The sequence below is a fragment of the Panthera tigris genome, chromosome D2 (assembly GCF_018350195.1).
Source record: "Panthera tigris isolate Pti1 chromosome D2, P.tigris_Pti1_mat1.1, whole genome shotgun sequence".
In the NCBI taxonomy this organism is placed as follows: Eukaryota; Metazoa; Chordata; class Mammalia; order Carnivora; family Felidae; genus Panthera; species Panthera tigris.
Window position 1 is genome coordinate 63,812,757 of NC_056670.1, and position 22,987 is coordinate 63,835,743.

Sequence of the window (22,987 nt, forward strand, 5' to 3'; positions counted from 1 at the left end):
TTAACAGTTGAAGAGTTGACACCAGACTTTGGTTTTGTTTGACTCCTAATCCTGGGGCATTGTCATTAAAAATGTTTTCCTCGAACCAGGTGACAAAAAGAGAGAGCAAAAGGCACCTGGAAAGAGGTCTGGCTGATCAGGTGTAGGAAATTAAAACAAAACAAAACAAAACAAACTGTAGCATTTCAGTAATTATGCTGCCATCTCTTATTCATCTGTGAGGTACACGGCTTGTGACAGCAGTCCCATGTCAGCTGACCAGTGTAAGCTGCGCGGACAGGCAATTGCCAACCCTCTCCTCTGGTCTGCCACATCCTGTTCACCAGCTAATACAATTTGTAATGTTTGGAAGAGACTTCGGCTACAAAAGGAGTGGAATAAGCTGGAATCCATAGGGATTGGCATATCCATAGGGAATCCATAGTGGCAGCAGCCTGAATGAGAAACACAAAAGCTGGCATGATACAATCTAAGTGGAATAATGTGTGGCTGCTGGGACACTGAACCTGCTGAAGCCAGTTCCATATATTTATTTTTCTCTTACTGTCCAAAGTGTGTTGTCTTAGCAAATTTCATGTATCCTTTGTGCTGTGATCCCTCTCCTGCTGCTCTCCTACACAGTCCATTTTCTATTCTCCCTCAGCTAAATAATCACGATCAAAGAAACAACATATTATTCTTGGTATCCGCCTCGTGGCGGACTACGCGTGTGATTCAAGTTTCACTTGAAGTACCAGCTAAAAACACAGTGGGGACGCGATAAAAATGCTGGGAAAGCTGCCATCAGAAGAGCATAGTGGGAGGGACCTGCTACAGAGAAAATGCCAATTCTCTTCCTTATCTTCTTCACAACATATAACATTAAGTATAGCAATCAGAATAGGCTAGGTTAGGCAGAGGGAACAGTGTTCGAATCTCAAAGGCTTCAAACAATGAAGGCATATTTCTGGCTTACATTTCCTACCCCTTGCAGGTAGGCAGTGGTGCTCATGATGGTTACATAGGGACACAGCCTGGCGGATGCTTCTATCCACAGCACTACAGGAGGGAAAAGAGCCCTCAAGGGTCTACAACTGGCATTTGAATACTTCAGCTTGGATGTGACACAAATCATTTCTGCTCCCAGTGCATTGGCCAGAATGAGTCACACGGTTCTGCCCACAGAAGAGACTCCAAGGTACAACCCTATCATGTATCCAGAAGGCAGGGAACTAGAAATATGTTTTTTAATGTTGATTTATTTATTTTGGAGAGAGTGAGGGCGGGGCAGAGAGAGAGAGGGAAAGAGTGACCTGCAAGCAGGCTCCGCGCTGTCGACACAGAGCATGACGCCAGGCTTGATCCCACAAACCATGAGATCATGACCTGAGCTGAAATCAAGAATCAGATACTTTAACCGACTGAGCCACCCAAGTGCCCTGAGCTGGACATATTCAGTCTACAGCAGTGACGGTTACCACACAAAGAACACATTTAACATACAAACAATTTTAAATGAAACCAATAGGGGAAAACACACTCTCAGGTTGTAATGGAAGTGTCAAACACTGAAACATGAAAAAAGAGAAATTTAAGGACAGAGAAGTTGGTAAATCTATGAAATTTATAAGCCAAAGAAATGGTACAAGGTCAAACTACAGACGCAAAATGGTCGTTGGCAGATGTATCAATGATAAAGCTACACTGGGCCAAAAGATTAATGTTTATCTCTGAAGTTGGCAGGAGGAATGCAAAGCCTACTGAACGTAGACAGCATTCTGGTGCCCTGTTCAGTGATACTTGCCTGTATTGACCTTGGAGCTGGCCCAAGTAGATCACTCCTGATCCTGTTACATTATTAAGGTCCTTTCAAATAGCGGTTGCAAAATCATCTTTTTGGAGTCAACAAAGAAGGATCTCTTTGAGGGATCCCTCAACAAAGAGGGAGACCTTTCCCGCTTCACCCAGCGTAATTTTTGGGTTATATCATGGAGAGGGCAATGGAACCAAACACTAATTCTATCTAACACCAGCATACTCCATTCCCTTCCTTCTTAGCCCAAAAGAATCAGCTTGATTAAAGTGCCTGAGAAGTTTCCTGCGTGATATAATGAAGAAACATTGGTTATACATATTTCCTTCCCTTGTATTCCCCATCACCAGCTCTAAGTTTCTGTCTCCCTTTGCCATATTCCTTCTGGTCCAACTCTTACCTAATCAACTTTCAATTAGAGTTTCCTGCCTTAATGCTCTTCTTCGTAAACTCCAGAGTATCTCTATAATTCAACTCCCCATGTTAAAAAAATCTGGACAGGGCAGATTATGCAGGTAATAGTCTGAGATTATCAATTATATTTCATAATGAATCTTTAATTCCTTAAAATGCTGCTAGTAGACTGTTCCATTTCCAGAGACACCTTTCCTTTCTCTGGATTTTGAATTTTTTTTTTTAACACTTATTCATTTTTGAGAGACAGAGAGAGATGGAGTGCAAATGGGGGAGGGGCAGAGAGAGAGGGAGACAAGGAATCTGAAGCAGGCTCCAGGTTCCCGGCCGTCAGCCAAGAGCCTGATGCAGGGCCCAAACCCACCAACTGTGAGATCATGACCTGAGCTGAAGTCAGATGCTTAACCAACTGAGCCACAGGTACCCCTAGATGGTGGATTCTGCATCTGTCAAAGGTATATGGTAAGAGAGACAGTTAAGGAGAAAATTCATTGTTGATGGTTGACATTTTTTTCCATAATCGTTTTGTTTCTTCTAAATGTTTTCATGCCCTTTAAGATTCTGCAAGACAACATGTAGGCTCCCTATCTCCCCAGCACAGCATCACAAACAACCTTGGCAGAACATGATGGTCTTTCCTCCTTCCAGGAGAGCCAGATACAAATCAGTTCGCTTCCAAGGACTCAGAAGCAAGGGAGTACAGGGTGGGGGGCCGAGGGAAGGTTGCTCCATACCTGAGAAGCTGAGGAAGCAGGATGTGTTATCCCTGATGAGGCCAGCTAAGGGCAAGTGAGCCTTTTCTTACTCCCCAGAGATCTGAAATAAAGACTGGTAGAACCTCCCAGACAGAGGTCACTTGATTAACCCTGCCCACGTTATCCTGATAACAAGGTCAAGTACTTCTCACTGTGAGGAATTTTCAATTTATTTCACAGACAAGATAGCTTGATCTGAGCCAGCATCGCCGTTCCCCCGGGGAAGCCAAGGGAGGAGAGCCAAGAGCCCTTTGCTGGGGTCTCACCCTTACAATCTTCTGGGTCCATCTGGCCAGGGTCCCACTTCTTCCCCTGCTGGGAGATCTGTGCTGTATATTTACAAGAAAGCAGCTGGAGCATTAAGAGAGGGGTAAGGTCAGCCCTTCCCAAGTTCCATCTGGGATTTGAGTGCAGACTTCAGGGTGCAGTGGGGAGGGGCGGGCGTTCCTTCTTGTTATTTGGATCTGCTTTGCATTCATTTTAAATTTCTGTGGAATTTATTACAAAGGGAGTCACTTGCATGTGTCTGCCTGGTGTTACTTCTCTCTCCCTATTTTTCTTTGAGGAACCATGTCCTTCCCCATCTCTGTCCAGTTGATTCTGGAGAGGCTTTCCGAACCCCTGATCCAGGCAACATATCAAACCTCTGAGTTGTCAGAGGCAGCACTCTGTCTGTCCGACTATAGGGACTTGTAAGAGATGCCTACTTCACCCAGGCTAAGCCAGTGCAGACTCCTGTGGCGCTACTGGGTGAGAGGCAGTGCTTCCTGAATGGGGCTGACCGGCCAGCTGAATAGAGGCTGGAGATTCCTGTGGCCACCCTTGCCTTCCTGCCCGTTGGCTTCGTTCTCAGGCGGGTTCTCAGGCCTGCCCATTGGCTTCGTTCTCATATGGTAGCAAAGAGATGGGGAAAAGAGGGAAGGAGGAGCGTGCTTGGTGACATTTTTGAGTGGCTCTGAATTCATCCATGTGGGCACTGTATCCTTGGACCTTCCAGTTAAATAAGCTCATAATGTCACTGTTTTTCCTTAAACTGGTTTAAACTGGTTATCTGTCAGTCGCAATCAGAAATAAAAAGAAAACAGATCCCCAAACCCAAAACAAAACAGAACACTTCTCATTCATTTGGTGCAACAGCCTTGGTATTTTCAGGCCCATGGAGCAGAGTGGTATCTGATCCACGTCTGCAGCAGGGCCGAGTGGGGGACAGCGGGCTTGAGTTCCTTGTAGAAACAGAAGCTGTGTCACCTCAGGCAAGTCGCTGACTTCTCTGTGTTGGGACCTCAAATTCCTTCATTTTAAAGGGACTGAGTCAGAGAGAAGCGTCCAAGCAGCCTCTTAGGGTTGAAAACTACAGGTTTCTAAGGGCAGCCCATGTCACAGCATCTTGAGCCAAGGCTCAGTTTTATGTGTTGATTTTGTTACTGGACTTTTTAAATCAGGATGGGGACATTCCCTAATATAAGGACACTGATTTCCCATGTGCTGGGTTTGATATTTGCTTGCTTTGAGTCCTAGATAAGCTGGATACACTTGTAGTTTCCTTAAACAGACTGACAATTGCTAGCCTGCTAGTCTGATTCCATTCTTGATACAAATCCACTTGAAAACTCTGATGGGTCTTCCTTACTCCTGCATAGTTACTCATGTCCATGCTTTCTATCTCTGCCTGTCCTCCTCTTCTTGATTTTGTGTGATTTCATTCATTTCTCTTTTTCTCACTCTCACCAGCATCTTTCTTCAATACATGCCCTTGACCAAGCCCAATAGTCTCTTTCACAAGCTTAAACTTTCCTTTTGGGGGCATGTGGGTGGCTAAGTCGGTTAAGTGCCTGACTCTTGGTTTCGGCTCAGGTCATGATCTCGGGATTTTGTGAGTTCAAGCCCCACATCGGCACTGGCAGTGTGGAGCCTGCTTGGGATTCTGTCTCTCCTTCTTTCTCTGCCCCTCCCCCACTCACACTGCTTCTGTCCCTCTCTCAAAAAAAAAAAAAAAAGAAAAAAGAAAAAACAAAAAACAAAACTTTCCTTTTGCATTTCCATATATTCTCTTGTTATCATAAGATGACCACACATGTATCCATCATTTACCTACCACTTAATGAGCATTTATTATAAAGCCAAGTACTTTGCATACCATTTCTTTTTTTTTTTTTTTTAAGTTTATTTACTTTTGAGAGAGAAAGATAGAGCACAAGCAGGGGAGGGGCAAAGAGAGAAGGAGAGAGAGAGAGAGAATCCCAGGCAGACTCTGTGCTGCCAGCCAGCTCAGAGCCCAGACGTGGGGCTCGAACCCACCGACCAACCGTGAGATTGTGACCTGAGCCAAGACCAAGTCTGACGCCCAACTCACTGTGCCACCCAGGTGCCCTGCGTATCATTTCTTTAATGTTCTCTCAAATACCCTACAAAATGGGTATTACAGATTGTGTGACTTTGGGGAACTTACTTAACTTTCCTTATCCTAAATTACTTCATCTATAAATAATGAAAATAATGGGTATCAGAGCTGAAACTAGAAACGTGGTTTACATGTTTCCACTCCCATGTGTTCTAATAAAATGGCTAATTTCCCCAGAATGTGTGCCAAATGCTAAGTCACACAGCTTTCAAACAAGCCAGCTGCCTTGAGACCTCTGATTCAATGGTTCATCAGTGACACCAGGCTGCCTCAGGGACAACCACTCATCTCTCAGAATGTCTCTCTCAGACTAGAGAGAGAATAAAACAAAACAAGAACTCCAGAGAAAAGAGTCAAAACAAGATACATTCATAAACAAGCAAAAGAAGCTTCATAGAACGTACCCCTCTTCTGTCCACATTTCTCATTGAGAAAATAGGATCCTTTTAGGAAAAAAAATGAAAAGTGGGAGAAAGAGAGATGCACAGATGATGTGATAGGAAATTAGCTGGTTCTAAATCTGGACTCTCTTCCATACCTGAAAACATTAGAATCTGGATTTCATGGAGAACTGGTAAGATTTCCAGAGGAGGAACAAATGTACGTGTTTCTACCTAAAGGCTGTGGACACTGATGTACCTCCCGCCCAGCTTCTCAGCAGTGCTGGCAGAAGAGGCAATCCGTTTCTTGCTCCCACCAAGTCACAAGTGCAGATGATAACTTGTGGAAAATAATGGGAAACTGAGTGCCAGGGCTGAGCGGGGTCAGAAGCAAATCTGATGGACTCCCCCTACCCCCCTACCCCGCCCCACCTGCTCTCCAATTGCAGTTCTCTAGGAAATGGACTTCAACAGGGCTCTCCAGGACAGCTTTGTTCTTCCTTACTTGTACAAGGAGGAAATTACAGAGGTGAGCCTTCTGCCAACTGAGAAAGCAGGGTCAAAAGGAGGGTGTGTGCTGGGAGGTGGGCCTGGCTGTAATGTGGGGTTGTTGTTATAAGGCTGTTATAGGAGATTCTCTAGTCAGCCTGGCAGACTACAGATCATGGGACTAGATTATGGGCTCATTCTTTTTATTATTTATTTATTTAATTTATTATTTTTTTAAATTTACATCCAAATTAGTTAGCATATAGTGCAACAATGATTTCAGGAGTAGATTCCTTGAGCCCCTTACCCGTTTAGCCCATCCTCCCTCCCACACCCCCTCCAGTAATCCTCTGTTTGTTCTCCATATTTAAGAGTCTCTTCTGTTTTGTCCCCCTCCCTGTTTTTGTATTATTTTTGTTTCCTTTTGATTATGGGCTCATTCTAAGCAAACTGAAAAACTCCACGTGCTCGAGGGGACAAAGCCAGTATTTATTCAGAGCCTGAGAAGAATCCTATTTTTAATCTTTCTGCCAGAAAGAACTGAGAAACCAGAATCGTGCAGTCTCTAATGAGGTAACCAGCTCCAGACTGATCATTTTATCTCAACAGATGACGAAGAAGGGGAGCAGGGAGAAGGGGAAGGGGAAGGGGAAGGAGAGGGAGAATAGGAAGAAGAAGAGGAAGTAGAGAAAGGAGAACAACAGCATAATAATAATAACCCTCACAACACAGATTAAAGAATCTTTTGAAGTTAAAAGGAAGAGAGGGAGAGGCCAAAGATCAAAGGGGGCAGGAAAAAGAAACACACACACACACACACACACACACACCAGTCTAATACTGCAGGAGATAGTGGACATGAGGAAAAAAATGGACCTCACGAACCACTAGAGATTATCTGGAGCTAATATTACTTCATTTATTACAAACACAAATCAGGTTAATTTCACATAGTGGGGATAAAGAGGATTGACGATTTGTATACAAGTCATACCTTTTAAAAAAGACATCATGGGGGCACCCGGGTGGCTCGGTCAGGTCAGTGTCCGACTTCGGCTCAGGTCATGATCTCTCGGTCCGTGGGTTCGAGCCCCGTGTCGGGCTCTGTGCTGCCAGCTCAGAGCCTGGAGCCAGCTTCAGATTCTGTGTCTCCCTCTCTCTCTGAGCCCCCCCCCCCACTCACACCCTGTCTCTCTCTCTCTCTCTCAAAAGCATAAATAAACATTTAAAAAAATAAAAATAAAATAAAAAAATAAAAAAAGACATCACGTGTGTCACGCCATTTGATTCTCGTGACGCGCTCGTGAAAAGTAAGAAACAAAAGGAGTAAATGGGTTCAACCTCCATGTATTATTCAGCCACTTGCTTTTTCCCCCACTTAGTATCTTGGACAATTCGTCACACAGATTTATCTAATTCATTGTGAATACCGTGTTCTCTAGTGTGGAGATATATCCCGAATGGTTTAGCCACTGCCTATAGTCACCACTCCTGCGTGGGTTTTGTGGTGACACTGTAGTTAGGATCACCAGATCACGGATGAGACACAGAGGACCACAGTGCTGAAGACTCCACAAGCAGCCAGTGTGCTCCCTCTCAGGTCCAGCGCCCTGAGAGCTGCTGTGCTGGTGATCGGTACCAGCAGGGGTGTGGCTCAGACTGCTGTGGAACCTGAACGTCACCTGGGGGACTCACCTGCTCCAGGTCTTCCGCTGACCTTTTGCCTTCTCCAGCTGGATCCTGATAGGGCAAGACAAAGAGCTCAGCTGCGGTGGGCAAGCCAGGGAGCACTGCCACCAAGATGTGCTCGCCTGGGACCCCTGTGGCCTGAGGGAGAGACAGAAGCTCCTATAAGTCCCACAGGAAAAGGTGGTGAGAAGCATGGAAAAGCACGGAGTACTCTGAGAGGGTGGGGGGTGCAGGCAGGCAAGAAGGACGTGAGCTTTCTGGAAAGGACCTGACATGGTGCAAGGCCGCCGAAACCCGTGCCAATGACACTTCCAGGGGCGAAGTTAGCGATCTGTCCCCAAGGGATGTGGGTGCTGCATCTCTATTTCTGCCACAGGACACGTGGCAGGTAGAAGAAGGTTAAACAGTGGCCCAAGGCCACCCAGGCAGTGTGTGGTGATGCTGAGTTTGGAACTGTGGTCTGACCATGAAGCCCGTGTTCTCAAGCACGGCTGTACTGCCTCCCTTAGCCTGACGCTTACATGCAGGAGCCCCTATCCCAGCTAACGTCCTCTTTCAGGGCCTTCCTCGATTTGAAACTCAGACATTATATCTGAATCATCCTCATTATATGCAAAAATGTTGATTGAATGACGTTTGTTTAAAGATTTCACTGTGAAGTGTCAAGAGAAAAATCCCATTTGATGAGATAAAGGGAACTGGTTTTTAGATAATATTCTGTTACATAGTAAATTGGAAGAAAAATGCCCAAAAAAGTTGACCCCAAGTTGTATCTCTTATAGGGTTTATTAGAGTCCAATTGATAGTACGGTACCTTAGGGCTTAAGGAATTAGCCAAGTGTAACTACCCATCTCAAAGACAGGGTGGGATGCTAGGAACCAGGAGCTGGGTCAGCTGCCTCCTGAGATTGGGTAGCCAAGGAGTCTTTGAAATTGGAAGGGATTGGCCCCTCCACCCTACAACACCCTGTCCTGAGAGATGTTGAGTCAACATGTTTATTCTGTATTTAGCTGATTATGCTATGCAGCAGCCTGGAAATATTGATGAGCAGGAGTTTCTAGCCTTCTGGACAGCTGGTGGAAAGGTAGACGCCCAGGGGATGTGATCCCTAGACTATAAATGTGAAGACAAAGCAGCCTGGAAGACTGGTCACTGCCAAGCTAATGCCTAGTTGATAAATCACCTGGGGGAGTCGGGCAGCTACCTGGGAGGCTTATAGGGATATGGATCCCCAGAATGCTACAGATGGAAGGAAGGTATCTGTGGACTCATTGAGGGGTGGGAGTCATCTCTCTTGGACAGCGGAGGAGAGAAACCAGTTGTCACCCCAGGGACAAAGAGCTCCAAGGGCAGAAGGATCCATTCCAGGGGGCCTGTCGTCTAGTCGCTGCGCCCCCTGGTGGCCATGATATTTAGCCACCACCAAGGTCTCGGACGCTGAGTCATGAAGACAAAGGTGAGGTGGCATTTACACAGAGGCACATGAAGGTAGTCCTTCTCCACCCCACTGTTCCATGTATTCCTGTTTCTCCATGTAATAAAGCAAAGGATGGCCATCGAATGGAGTGGTTGGGATCCCACGAGGGTGGTCTGATTCGAGTCTGATTTTTAACAGTTTGGCCGTGGGCAGGATACCTAAGGTCTCTATTTCAGTTTCCTCAGCTGTAAAATGGGAATTATCAGAGTACCTACATCAGAAGCTAGTTCTTTTGTGATTAAATGTGCTAACAAAGGAAAAGCACTGAGAAGAGTTTTTGGAATACTGTTAAGTTCTACATAAATATCAACACAGACAATGGCATGAATGAGGACAAGGCCGGCCCTTTGTCAAAAGGCTGGACATGAGATCTGTTTTCCGAGCAGGGGTTATCTGAATGCCTTTAGCCCATCAGCTTCTTTATGTCACAAGGCATGATGTTCCTGGGTCCAGGAAACAATGTCTAAAACACCCTCAACTGATTTTCCTTTACAGACTAAGAAGATACCCTGGGGAAAGACAGCTCATCTCTGATTTTCTGGGTTTGTGCAATAAATCCAAGCAGCTCCATGAGATGATATCCCCATTCCTCTGCTTACTCATGAAAGTGGCATATGCAGGGGAAGATGTGCCTAAAGAGACTGTTTTCCCAAATTATCAGTGATACTCAGACAGGGATAAACCACACAATCTTGGTATTCTCCCAGAAAACTTAGGGGGTTGTGTTTCATGTGTACAAACCCAGACACTGGACTCAGACCCTTTACTTCAATGCAGGAACTTCATCACTTATTAGCTGTGAGACCTAAACAAGTTATTTAAAGTCTCTGAAACTCAGCTGTTTTGCCGGCAAAATGAGGACAATAATACCCTCCCATTGGGGTGGTTGCAGGAGAGAAATGCCTTTAAAAGAACTGAGACACAGAGAGACGGCTGACCATCACGTGCCGAGGGCTCACTGCCTGTGGGGCTGGAGGCCAGGGTTGCTCTCACTAAGCGTATTCATGCTGTGTCCCTTCAGTGTTGAGCAGGTGGCTGATCTTACACTTACTAATGACCTGATCATGAACCCTGCCGTATGAATATGATGGTCATAAATTTCCATGTTTCTCTTCTCTAAGCAGAAGAAAAGTTTCACAAGGTGGAAGGACCATGTGTTTGTTCCCAGTCTCATCCCCCTAACCCAAGCGACTGTGCTGTGTCTGCCTGCAAGGGGATCCGCTACGCAGAAAGCAGGTGTTTAGCCAGACCTCCCACGGGCTCTAGCTCGTGCCCTGTCAGCTCTCTGCACAAGAGGCCCTCACCATGCAGCTCTTGGAAGACAGAGAGAAAAACGTGTCGGGACAAGAGAAGGAACTGTCTGCACTCACTTCCACCAGGGACTTTTTGATGACTCGGCTGATGTCCCTCCTCCACTCGGGGATATCAGGGTTGTAGTCGTCCAGGTTCGGAGAGAAGGACAGGCGAAGGGACCGGAATTCCTCTGGGGATACAACAGTAGGGTGATCACCGTAAGTCCATGAGTTTTCTCAAAAGTGTGCTGTACTTTATGTTTTATGCAAAGCTTTCGTAATGTGTCTTTTTCCTCCACACTTGCCAGAGAGCCTTCTGGAAGGAAAATCTGCTATTCCCATTCTAAGCCTGCTACCTCTCCCAGCCTTCGTTTTCTAAACCAAAGCCCTAGGTCTGGCCCATGCCTTACTCTGCAGCCTTTGCCCACGGTTCCTAGTTCTGAACTGTGCATTCCCAGACACGAAAGGCCCGGCATGCCCTGAATGCATGGCAGGTTTCTGACCCTGAGCTTCTGCACTTACTGTCTGTCCCTTCCAAGGAGCACCCCATCCTTTCTATTGTGCACACACACAGTATTCAAGCTCTAGTTCGAGCACTTACTGATTGAATCCTTTCCCCACCATGTTTCATTGTCTTTTTTAAGGGCACTAGTGTGAGTAGCACCTATCCCCATTATCATTATATGATTGTATTATTATTATTATTATCTGATTACATGATTATAATTATTATTATTGTCATTCTGTTGCTATGTTTTGTTTGTATGGAACTGTCATTTGATGGAATTTTAAGCTCCTTAACCCAAATAATTTGTTCACTCTCTCCGTAGCTCCTGAGTTCATCGTGATCCTCAAGATAGGATGGGATGACAAAAGCAAGGGTCTGATGGGGAGAATACGGGAAGCCAGAGGAACCCGGAGAACCACAGCACCAAGACAGACGCATATGTGACATTTATGGAAGAGAGGGAGCAAGGCTTGCTGACCACCCTGCAGTGTGAAGAAGGTTCAGCAGGACCGTCAGGGAGTCTCCGAAGGCACATCAGTGATGAAGGAGTACCCTGCACCCTGGGAATGGGTCTGCTTTAATATCCCTGTCACACCCTGTCATTAGCTGGGATTGGCACACGGGAGGCGTGGCCTTGGCCCAAGCACAGTGGCGGGTTTCAGAGCCCAGCCCTGGATAACTTAGCTGAGTACAAGTCAGGTCATGTCGCTGCCCTAAAACCTGCTAGTGGCCCCACATGGTGTTTAGAATAAAAATTCAGCTTTAAAAAAATTTTTTTTAATGTTTATTTATTTTTGAGAGACAGAGAGAAACAGAATACGAGCGGGGGAGGGGCAGACACAGAGGGGGAGACACAGAATCCAAAGCAGACTCCAGGCTCTGAGCTGTCAGCACAGAGCCCCATGCGAGTCTCGAACCCACAAACCGTGAGATCATGACCAGAGCCAAAGGTGGTGTGTAACCGACTGAGCCACCCAGGTGCCCCTAAAAATTCAGCTTCTGAACCATGTCCTTCATAGCCCCACATAACCCGGTACAGGCTTTCTCTCCTGCCTCACGTCCACAGGCTTCCCTGTGCTCCAGGACCCTGTCTTCCCCCTGCTCCTGTGTGCTGTCATGCTCCTTCCCACATTAGCACTCTTCCGCTTCCCCAGAGTCAGCACAGGTGGCTCCTTCTCATCATGCAGTCTCTCCTGGGAGAAGCCTTTGCCACTCGCAACCTGAGTTATCCTCCCTTCCGCAGCCTCAGACACCTTTCATCATATGACCCTATTTGTCATCTTCAGACTTCTGGCCACTTAAAGTATTTTGTTTTTACTGTCTGTCTCCCATACTGAAATACTAGGTCAACGAGGACGGAAACTCTGTGTTCCTGGCCCTGTGGGATGGTGCCCTGCACATGGTAGGTTTTTCTAGTCATTTAATTAATAAATTTTTATTGAATGAATGAATGCATAAACTTCTCTAGAGGTTCTCTGTATCTGTGCATGTGCTCCATTCCTTTCTTGTTTTAAGCATATCCTCATGTGGCTCAGTGACATCAGCAATGCCAATTACACATTCGGAAAACATAAGAGCCCACTTCTGCACTTCCTAACAATGCTAAAGACTTATTAGACACAGGCTTTGAAGATTCTTAAATTATAAGGTGTGTATTTCGGTGGTTAGCCTGTTCCAAAGTCCTATTTTTCAAAGCTTGTCCATTTTATGAGACACTGGTCACCTATATGAATATCACCACTTCAGTTCTGATGGAGAATAACAAAATGCATCTTAATTAGCAGCATGGAAAATGGAAGCCCCAAGGAATCACTCACTGAACCCTAACTTTTCACTTTAAAGATGTAAGGTAGGGGTGCTTGGGTGGCTCAGTCGGTTCAGCATCTGGTTTCGGCTCAGGTCATGATCTCATGGTCCGTGAGTCCGAGCTCCGCGTCGGGCTCTGTGCTGACAGCTCAGAGCCTGTAGCCTGTTTCAGATTCTGTGTCTCTCTCCCTGACCCTCCCCTGTTCATGCTCTGTCTCTCTCTGTCTCAAAAATAAATAAACGTTAAAAAAAATTAAAAAAAAAAGATGTAAGTTGATTTTTTTTTTCATTTTCCCTGAACCTCTTACCAAACCATAGAAACAAAATCTATAAGGGAAGGTGTTTATCTTAATAAAAAGACACAAACAGAAAAATGATACAGCTCTCTCTGTAATAACTTAGCGGGCCCACTAGCAGGGGACAGGAGTTGCACACTTTAGTTTACTCAACAAGCAGAGGGTGCATGTGGGAGCAGTGGAAAGCATAAGTAGCCGAAATACATACATACATACAGTTAGGCCTTGAACAATGTGTGGGTTAGGATGCCCTCCCTCACCCTGGTACACAAAAATCGACATTTAACTTTTGACTCCCCAGAAGCTTAACTATTCATTAAAAAAAAAAAAATGTTCTGTTTTGTTTTGCTTTGCTTTTGAGAGAGAGAGACAGAGTATGAGCAGGGAAGGGGCAGAAATTGAGGGAGACACAGAATCTGAAGCAGGCTGCAGGCTCTGAGCCGTCAGCACAGAGCCTGATGCAGGGCTCGAACTCACGAACCACAAGATCATGACCTGAGATGAAGTCGGATGCTTAAGGGACTGAGCCACCCAGGCGCCCCAAAGTTAACTATTATAGTGTATTGTTGACCAGGAGACTTACTGATAACAGAGATAGTCGATGACCACATATTTTGTATGTTATGTTTCATATACAGTATTCTTACAATAAAGTAAGCTGGAGAAAAGAAAATGTTATTAAGAAAATCATAAGGAAGAGAAAATACATTATAGTCCTGTACTGTATTTATCAGAAAAATCTGTATATAAGTGGACCTGTGCAAACCCGTGTTGTTCACAGGCCACCTGTGGTATGTGTGTGTGTGTGTGTGTGTGTGTGCGCGCGCGCACATGTGTTTGCAGCATATTTACATTTTTTTTTAAAGCAAACCTGTGCCCTGAAGCAAATTAAGGAAAACAATGCAAATTAGATTTTCTTTCCTACAGTCTATTTTGTGGCTTTGGGTGGACAATCTTTTCCTGGTCCATTTCCCAAATATAATGCTTCCTTCAGTCTGACCATGATGGCCCTAATGTTCTCCTTAGCTTGACTAAATTTAGGCAAATTTCTTCCTGACCACAGCCACTGACCTCCCTTTTCCTAGAGCATTTACTACTTTTGAAAACTTGCAATTGTAGATTCCTCCTCTGCTCTTTTGAGATGCACATCTTCTCCAACCCAGGAATGTCTTTCTTAAGGACCTGGGAACCATATCTCTGAAATGCAACCATCAAGAAAGATAGAAAAATAGTATAGGGTTCCTCAAAAAATTAAAAATAGAATGACCAGATGATTTAGGAATTCTACTTCTGTGTAATTTACCTGAAGGAAACAAAAACACTAACTGGAAACGATATCTGCACCCCCATATTCACCACAGCATTATTTACAATAGCCAAGATATGGAGATAACCTACTCTCCATAGAAAGATGAACGGATACAGAAAGTGTGGAATGTATATGTGGAATGTAGAAAAAACAAAAACAAAACAAAACCTCAGATACAGAGGACAGATTTGTAGTTGCCAGAGGCAGGAGTGGGAAGGTGGGCAAAATGGGTGAGGGTAAAGAGGTACAGCTTCTAAGTATAAAATAAATAAGTCACAGGGATATAATATAGGGCATGGTAACTATAATTATTAATGCTGCATTGAATGTTGAAAATTGCTAAAACAGTTAAAGTTAAAAGTTGTCATCATGAGGGAAAAAAGAATTGTAACTACATACACTGCTAGAGGTTCACTAGACTTGTGGGGATTAATTCACAGTATATACAAATACTCAATCATTATGTTGTATACCTGAGACTGATAAAATGTTATACGCCAATTGTATCTCAATACAGAAATAAGATTGACATACTCTTGCCATGTGTACCAGGAAAGGAAAGGAAAGGAAAGGAAAGGAAAGGAAAGGAAAGGAAAGGAAAGGAAAGGAAAGGAAAGGAGGAAGGAAGGAAGGAAGGAAGGAAGGAAGGAAGGAAGGAAGGAAGGAAGGCAGGCAGGCACAATGGACCTCTGTCCATGACACGGAAGGAGCCTACCTTTCATGAGCACCATTTAGCAAACACAGTCAGCCTAATGACGGTGATAAGCCCTCACCTCTGAATTCCTCCACTACTTCATCCCCGGGTTTAAAAATATTCCTGACTTTTATTTTAGGTGAGTTCAATCTTGCCTGTTTAACTCTGTGTGATATAATGTATCTTATTTATTTATTTATTTATTTATTTTTCTTAACATTTTATTTATTTTTGAGACAGGGAGAGACAGAGCATGAACAGGGGAGGGTCAGAGAGAGGGAGACACAGAATCTGAAACAGGCTCCAGGCTCTGAGCTGTCAGCACAGAGCCCGATGCGGGGCTCGAACTCACGGACCGCGAGATCATGACCTGAGCCGAAGTCGGCCGCTCAACCGACTGAGCCACCCAGGCGCCCCGATATAATGTATCTTTAATAGATCACACACTTCATTAAGATTTTCTAGTAATACAGAGGCGCTTGGGTGGCTCAGTTGGTTGGGCACCTGACTTCGGCTCAGGTCATGATCTCACTGCTTGTGAATTTGATCCCTGTGTTGGGCTCTGTGCTGACAGCTCAGAGCCTGGAGCCTGCTTCAAGATTCTGTCTTCATCTCTCTGCCCCTCCTCTGCTCATGCTCGCTCGCTCTCTCTCTCTCTCTCTCCCTCTCAAATATAAAATAAAACATAAAACAATTAAAAAAAAGATTTTCTAGTAATATGCCTGAAACTCTGACACTTCATCTAACTTAAGATAAATGAAGGATATTTGCTCAGAAATTTGGTTAGAGGAGGGAAGACCACTTCCTTGCTCAAGCTTTTGATAAAGAGACGATTTTAGTGAAGGTAGCTCATTTGATGGAGAGCGATCCACTCTTGGATGACACCTTTAAGGACATTTTAGGGAGAAGGATAACTAAGCCGGGCAAGTGGGTGGAAAGTGGTTAGAAACATTCCCTCTGGATTCAGATTCCTAGGCTCTATCTGTTTATTATACTTAGCTCATATTTCTACATTTGAAAAATAGGAGTAAATATAGCCTATTGTTCATAAGTCTGCTCAGAGAATTCAATAAAACATCGTATGTATCAGGTGCTTTGAACAGATGTTGGTAAGGGCTTTGTCAATGTTATTTTTTACCACTCCCATCACCATTATTATTATTACTGGAGCTGTCACTGAATAGCAGAATGACTCAAAGCCAGTAATTTCCCATTTCTGGGCTACGATTTCCTCTCTGTGACATGATGGCATGAGCCAGGTCAGGCCAAAGACCTTCTAGGTTTAACGTTCTCTCTGTGGTTCTGATGAGGTTGCTGATAGGCTTAACCAAGAGAACATCTGTTGGGAGTCATGGGTCAGTGCCCATTAGTGTCACCTATGACATCCAGGAAGGAAAGAGAGGAAAGGGAGTCTCAGATGGAAAAGACATGAAAGCTATTTAGTGGGGGTAATTTCAGAGCATGGGCCCTGGGTCTAGATGGGCAGGGTTAGAAGCCCAGATCCACGACATACTAGCTGGGGCAAGTTATCTGTCCCGCTGAAGTAATGAGAGTATTAACATCGCCTACTATACGCTAGGTCGTCGTGAGGATTCAGTGCATTTGCTGAGCACAGAAAAGAGATGAAGAAGGAAAGAGAGGCAAAGGCACTCCCCCATTTTGGCCACCTGGCTAAGAGGTTGCCTCACTGACGGGACCTTGTTAGGAAAACCACAGCCCTGGTTTGCTCTCACTTACTGTTTGGGCTTGATCAAGCTACTTTCAGGGGCCTGTGGGGGTGGGGGGAGGGGAGGGGAGGAGGGAGGACACATTATGACTCTTAACACCCAGCCATGCAAGGAATAATGTCCTCAGACTTGTTCAAAAATGCTTATAAATTGCTTTTTGAATTTGAAGGTCAAGTTCACAAGATGAGAAATGAAAGCAGTACCTGCATCAGAGCCAATTAATTCTGGGACTGGGGCAACTGATAATATTTGGACCACTAGCTAGTTTCTCTTTGTCTCTCTCTTTCTGTCTCACTCCTGGTCTCACCCTCCCTCCCTTCATCCCTGTCTTTTGTTCCCTCTCTCTCTCTCTCTCTCTGCACAGCATTTACCTTTCCTATCTACTTTTAAATTTTAATTTTTCATGATGCATATATGCCACTTTCATATTAACAATAATTTTCACATTTTTATCATCCACCTATAACACTCAGTGCATACCTATCTATCTTTTGGTGCAGAAAAAAAAAATTACCAAAATGAGATCGATATGTATAAACTGTCTTTAATCCCCCATTTGAAGTCAGTGATCCTATCTTTCCATTTCAGTATATTTTCATTCTGTGCAATACTCTGACTACATTCAACTTCCCCAACTGATTAGCAGACTGTTCTGTATCATTGCTTGTTCAACCAATATCCAATCTATGATGATACATGACATCTGCATGATATTGCTTTTAATTTAATCAGAGTATTTTTTTTTAATGATATGTATTTCTGGAAGAGATCTTCAGAATATTTACATATTGGTAGATTCTTCTTAATAATCAAGACTCTTAAAGTTAAACTTTAAATTGTTTGAAATGTATTTATTGTGTGCGTGTGTGTGTGTGTGTGTGTGTGTGTGAGAGAGAGAGAGAGAGAGAGAGAGAGAGAGAGAGAGAGAGCGCACATGAGTAGCATAGGGGCAGAGAGAGAGGGAGAGAGAGGATCCCAAGCAGGCTCCACATTCAGTCCAGAGTCTGATGTGGGACTCAAACTCATGAACTGTGAGATCATGACCTGAGCTGAAATCAGCTGTCAGATGCTTAACTGGCAGAGCCACCCAGGTGCCCCTTAAAGTTGAACAAAAGCCTAAATATTATCTATTTTCTTTTATAATGGGGGTTTTAGTTATTCAAACACCACCAGAATACCAAATGGAATGGATCAGCTTTATACATAATGAAACTCATTCCACCCCACCCAGGTGAATGGGTATAGAGTTGCCCTTTGTGCCCCAGAGCCACTTTCAGGAAACAGTCCAATAAGCACCCCCAGGGTCTTCTGACAGCAACTATGCCGGGGAACCACCTCTCCCAAGAGGAGGAGATCAGACTTGACTCAGCTCTTTCTCTACCACTACGCTCTTTTCCCTGGTTAGAGGTCATGAGCCAGGGTGGCCAGTGGGACGAAAGCACCAGGCTAGTTCATCTGAGCTTGGGCCCAGCGACGGGTTAGTGTAGACAGGGCACTCACCATACACCGCGATGCTCTTTGTGTCTTGCAGGATGGCATTCCCAGCAGAGACCTGGACTGTGATGGTGTTCATCCCTTCAGAAGTAAACTTGAATGATATGCTTCCCTCCAAGGTGATCAGAGGCTAAAATGGGTGAAGGCCCAGAGTCAGGGGACACTTGCTCAATTACAGATGAGACAGCCACTAGCTCTGATCCACCAACAAGGCACTTAAGTCAGCATAGGCTCTTCCTGGTGTGGCCCTGGGTGACCGGCTCCATGTATGCCTCCCCATCATCTCAAGTCCAGGCCAGAAAGGAGCTACAAGAACCATGACCCTAAGTAACTCTGCCCATTCCTTGTGCATATGACACCTCTCTTCCGGTATCTTTACACAGCAGTCTGGGGACACTGGTAGGTCTTGCTGTTTGGTGGGATATAGCTCTCTATCTGTAACCTGCTCAGAGCAGGCAGATCCCTTAACACAAAGAAATACTCAAATCAGACCAAAACAGGCAGTTCATATTAATCCAGATTTAAGCAGTAGTCATTGAAAATCTGTAAGCTTGCAGTTGTTCATCTCCAGGGTGTACCATTTATAGAAAATTACAATGGAACACAGTGACCGTGGACACCAAAACTGTACTATTTAGACTGGAGTGGCCTTGTGTGGCTTGGTTCCTCTGAGAAGCCCTATCAGCAGTTTTTGGAAGTAGCTGCTATGGAAACAAGTACTAATTGGATAGTGGTTTGAGGACTGAAAAAAAGAAAAAGAGAAAAAAAAAGGATTTGGAGTAGTGCCTGTAATCTAATCGGATGCTGGGGTCCTGGAGGAAAAGATTATTAGCTTACTGACCTCCCTCAACTCATTCCTCACAAACATTTTTCTTTCCTGTCTTTTCTTAATTAATTTTAAAATCTAAATTCATGTTCCTCCCTGTATGGCAGAGGGAAGACCAAAGCCCGGCATAAGAAGTCTACTCAACACAATCTGTGGAGAATTTGTTTTTTGCTGAAAGGTTTAAAAAAAAAAAAAAAAAAAAAGGAGACACGGAAGAAAGTTGTTTAGTATGTTCACCTTCTAGCACTAGCTTTCAGGCAAATAACTTAGATTTCTCCCCTGCCACTGTGGGTAGTGGGCCCTACTGGGGTCAAATTTATATGCGAGGTTTCAGAAGGAAAAAAAAAAGGCTTCCTTTCAGCAGCTGAGTCAAATTAGCCATAGAGGTGAGCGTTTCCTTCCCCTGCCGGACATGTAGCAGGGCTGGGGTCAGGAGAGGTATCTTCCCTGGGCCTGTGCAAAATTAGGTCTCCAGTGAGAGCCAACATTAAGCTCTGGGGTAGAAACAGATTTGTATTGGAATAAGTTGCACTATATTTGAAGAGCAAAGCCCCCCAGTGCAAGAAAACGACTCTGCTGGAGGAAGATGAAGGGTTCTAGTCCCACCAACTCATCCCTGTGCCCCCTGGGGAGGCCTGAGGCTGGCTGCCTACACTGACATCTGGAAGCCAATTTGAATCTCTGAGAATGGAGTCAGTTCAAAACGGAGCTTGCAGCCTAGTATGAGGGGAAAACAATTCCCTTGGGCACGGGGAGGCCTTGGATCTGGCCTCCGGTGAAGCCGCTGAATGAGGTGGGGAAACCACCTCCTGTGTGTCCTCCTCATTTTTTTCTGGAAAATGAAGGGCTTACAGTAAGTGAGGTTTATGGTCTCTATGGAGTTTAAAGGTGCTGCTGACTTCTGGTCACAGGCCATGGTTTTTCACAGGGAAAACATAAAGGGTAAAGCTGTGGCTACGTCTGATTCAGGGTGAGAAGGCCATTTGGGGGCTGGGTTGTAGTAAGTATTTGTTGCTTCGGACTCTCTGTTATCCATTGGCTTTTTTTTTTCTTTTTGTGGACCGTTTTCTCCCCTCTCTTGGACCATGTGGTTCCAAGGAGACTGATTTCAACACCTCTTTTTCCACCCCCACCACTGGGAAGGCTTGGTCAATAATACTCCATTCTGGGACATCTGTAAGAACTTCTATGAAAGACAGTTCATTTTCCCTGCTAGGTGGTGACAGTTAAATAGCTCAGGTTGCTGCAAAGGGTCTTTGCAAAGGCAAATCTCACTGGAGAAGAAGGCCAATGTGGAGGAAGATAAGGGGTAGGGGTGGTGCGGTGAGAGACAGAGAGACAAAGGCAACAAACCGTTGAGATGACTGGTGTACTAAGAGCCTGCTCTCCCCAAAACGAGGACTACCCTAGACTCTTGAGTTACAGAAGCCATTTCATTTCCTCTTTTCCCTTCAGCCAGTGTGAGCTGAGCTGCCACTAGATGCCGCGTGGAAGGCTGACCCACCTCTGTGTTGTTTCCATACCACCATACGTAAGTGAGGGTGCCCACTTGGCTGGGCCACAGCACTGCAGTTGCGTTGACCTCTTTGTTCTTCGTGGTGACAAAGGGAAGAGACAGGTGTACATGCTCCAGGGGACCTGAGGCACAAGAGAAAAGACGAGTCATGGAGAAGGAAGAACTTTCTTTGCTTCACCTTTCCCTGCTCTGAAGAGAATACGTATTAGTTCTGGAAGTCTCCAAAACGTGACAGTCCTATTCCCTGAGGAAAGTGCCAGGGGTTGCCCCTGCTTTGGAGAAAAATATATATCGTGACCCATTGTATCTCAATATTTTCCACTTACTGGTCTTTCTTCCAGGCCTAAAACCTGAGTTATGTATGTGTAAAACTTTAGAAATTTACAAGTAATGTATGAAGTCCTTAAAAGAAGAGCCATGATACGAGACTTCACAGGAAGATGCAAAGTCTTTCCAAGAGGTCATATCTGTGGCGGTAAACAAGGATGAAGGAAACCTCATGGAGTCCAGGTGGGTGGCAGGGGGAGCTGGTGGTGGTGACTTCACAAATCCCCAAACCATTTTAGATGTGATGATTCTTTACTCTTTGTTGGATTTTAAAGATCTGTGTATGTGTAGACACGTGTGTGTGTGTGTGTGTGTGTGTGTGTGTGTGTGTGTGTGTCGCTGCCCGAGCATATGTAACACCACCTGTTTGGTGTTAAGGTCAGCTTGTCTAGGACAAAGCGTGCATGAGCAGGTAGAGACAGCCCTGTGGTTCTCAGGTTCTCAGGATGTGCTCAACTGAAGAAAAAAAAGGGGGGGGGGACGATTCTAACTACGGAGGCCCGCTAGATGGACAATATCATCCACATCCTGACCTTCAACTAATAAAGTTCATGCTTAGAACTCAAAAATCACCGACTTGACTCTGGACTCCATTAGGAGCCAAATGTTCCTAAGAAATTCATCATTTCCTACACGACCCCCACCCCTTCTGTAATCTCCATATCTTAATGAAAAAAAAAAAAAACCAACCAAACCAATGTATATCCAGGGCACCAACCCAGAAGCATAAAGTCAATGTAGATTCCTTATTCCTTGCCACTCATTCTATGTTAGAAACCACGGATCGGGTTTCATAAATACCTTTCAGTTAGAGTTCCTCTCACCATCCCCAGTCCTTCCCTGGCTCATACACCTGGACTGTCACGCTCCGTACAGATCTTCTGGCTTCCAACCTGCTCCCATGCTAATCCACCCTCCCGCTCTGTGTGTTCACTGCCTGCCTGCCTCAGTGATAGACAAGCTGCACCAAGTGCCACGGTGCCCAGAACAAAACATATGCTCCAGGGTGAAGGTAGAGCAAGTGTAAAGATCCTGAGGAAGAACTGGATCTCCATGTTTGTGGAATAGCAAGAAAGTTCAAGTGGCTGCAGTGAGAGGTGGAGGGAAAGAGTGGAAGCCATTGAGACCTAAGAGGTATTTGTACATACAGCATGTCAGTCCGTGGGCTCTGAACTATGCATATGTGGGCTGTATGAGTTCATTCTTGCATGTATACAATTTATATGTTCATACAATGTATGGCAATGACTACGTACCTCTCACCCTACAAACTGTTGTGAGAGTGATTTTTCTAGAAAGCCAAGTTGATCTTGCTTACTCACTTGTTCAAAACTAAATTTCGCACTCCCTAATTATAATGATGATGGTAGTTAAGACCTATTGATCTAACATTTGTGAGACAGAGAACACAGGCTGCAAACTTTTGGAAGGTAAGAGTCTTTCATATTTACCTTTATACATAAAGGCTAGCATAGTTCCTGAGATGTAGCAGATAATCGAGTGTTTTGCTGGGTAAATAAACAGACAATGCAATTTCTTGTTTCTGCTTTTGTCTATGCTTCTCTCTCTTTATAGAATTAGAGTCTCGGTGACCAGAATACAGGCAAGAATTGATTTCCTGGTTTATAAGCCATATGATAAGAAGTAGTCGTTCATAAGTCAGAACAGTTCAATACAATAATAAAAGGGCAGCATTCACTGAGTGATAACTATGTGCTACATATTCTGCTAATGACCCTTTTGAGTCTCATTTGCTCCTCTCCACAGCCTTATGGAGTAGGCGATACTATCACG

The 22,987-nt window shown here is 44.7% G+C and overlaps 1 protein-coding gene across 5 annotated transcripts in view; it reads right to left on the reverse strand.

The window, feature by feature from the left end:
• SORCS1 (sortilin related VPS10 domain containing receptor 1) overlaps nt 1-22,987 on the reverse strand; it is a 501,774-nt gene that overhangs the window by 23,742 nt on the left and 455,045 nt on the right. For all 5 annotated transcript variants that reach the window (XM_042960645.1, XM_042960644.1, XM_042960643.1 and 2 more), the window contains exons 20-23: nt 20,855-20,988; nt 18,531-18,654; nt 10,769-10,881; nt 7,927-8,058 (exon numbers count right to left, since the gene is read on the reverse strand). In XM_042960645.1, the coding sequence (XP_042816579.1) occupies nt 7,927-8,058; nt 10,769-10,881; nt 18,531-18,654; nt 20,855-20,988 (503 nt within the window). The remainder of the gene's footprint in view (nt 1-7,926; nt 8,059-10,768; nt 10,882-18,530; nt 18,655-20,854; nt 20,989-22,987) is intronic.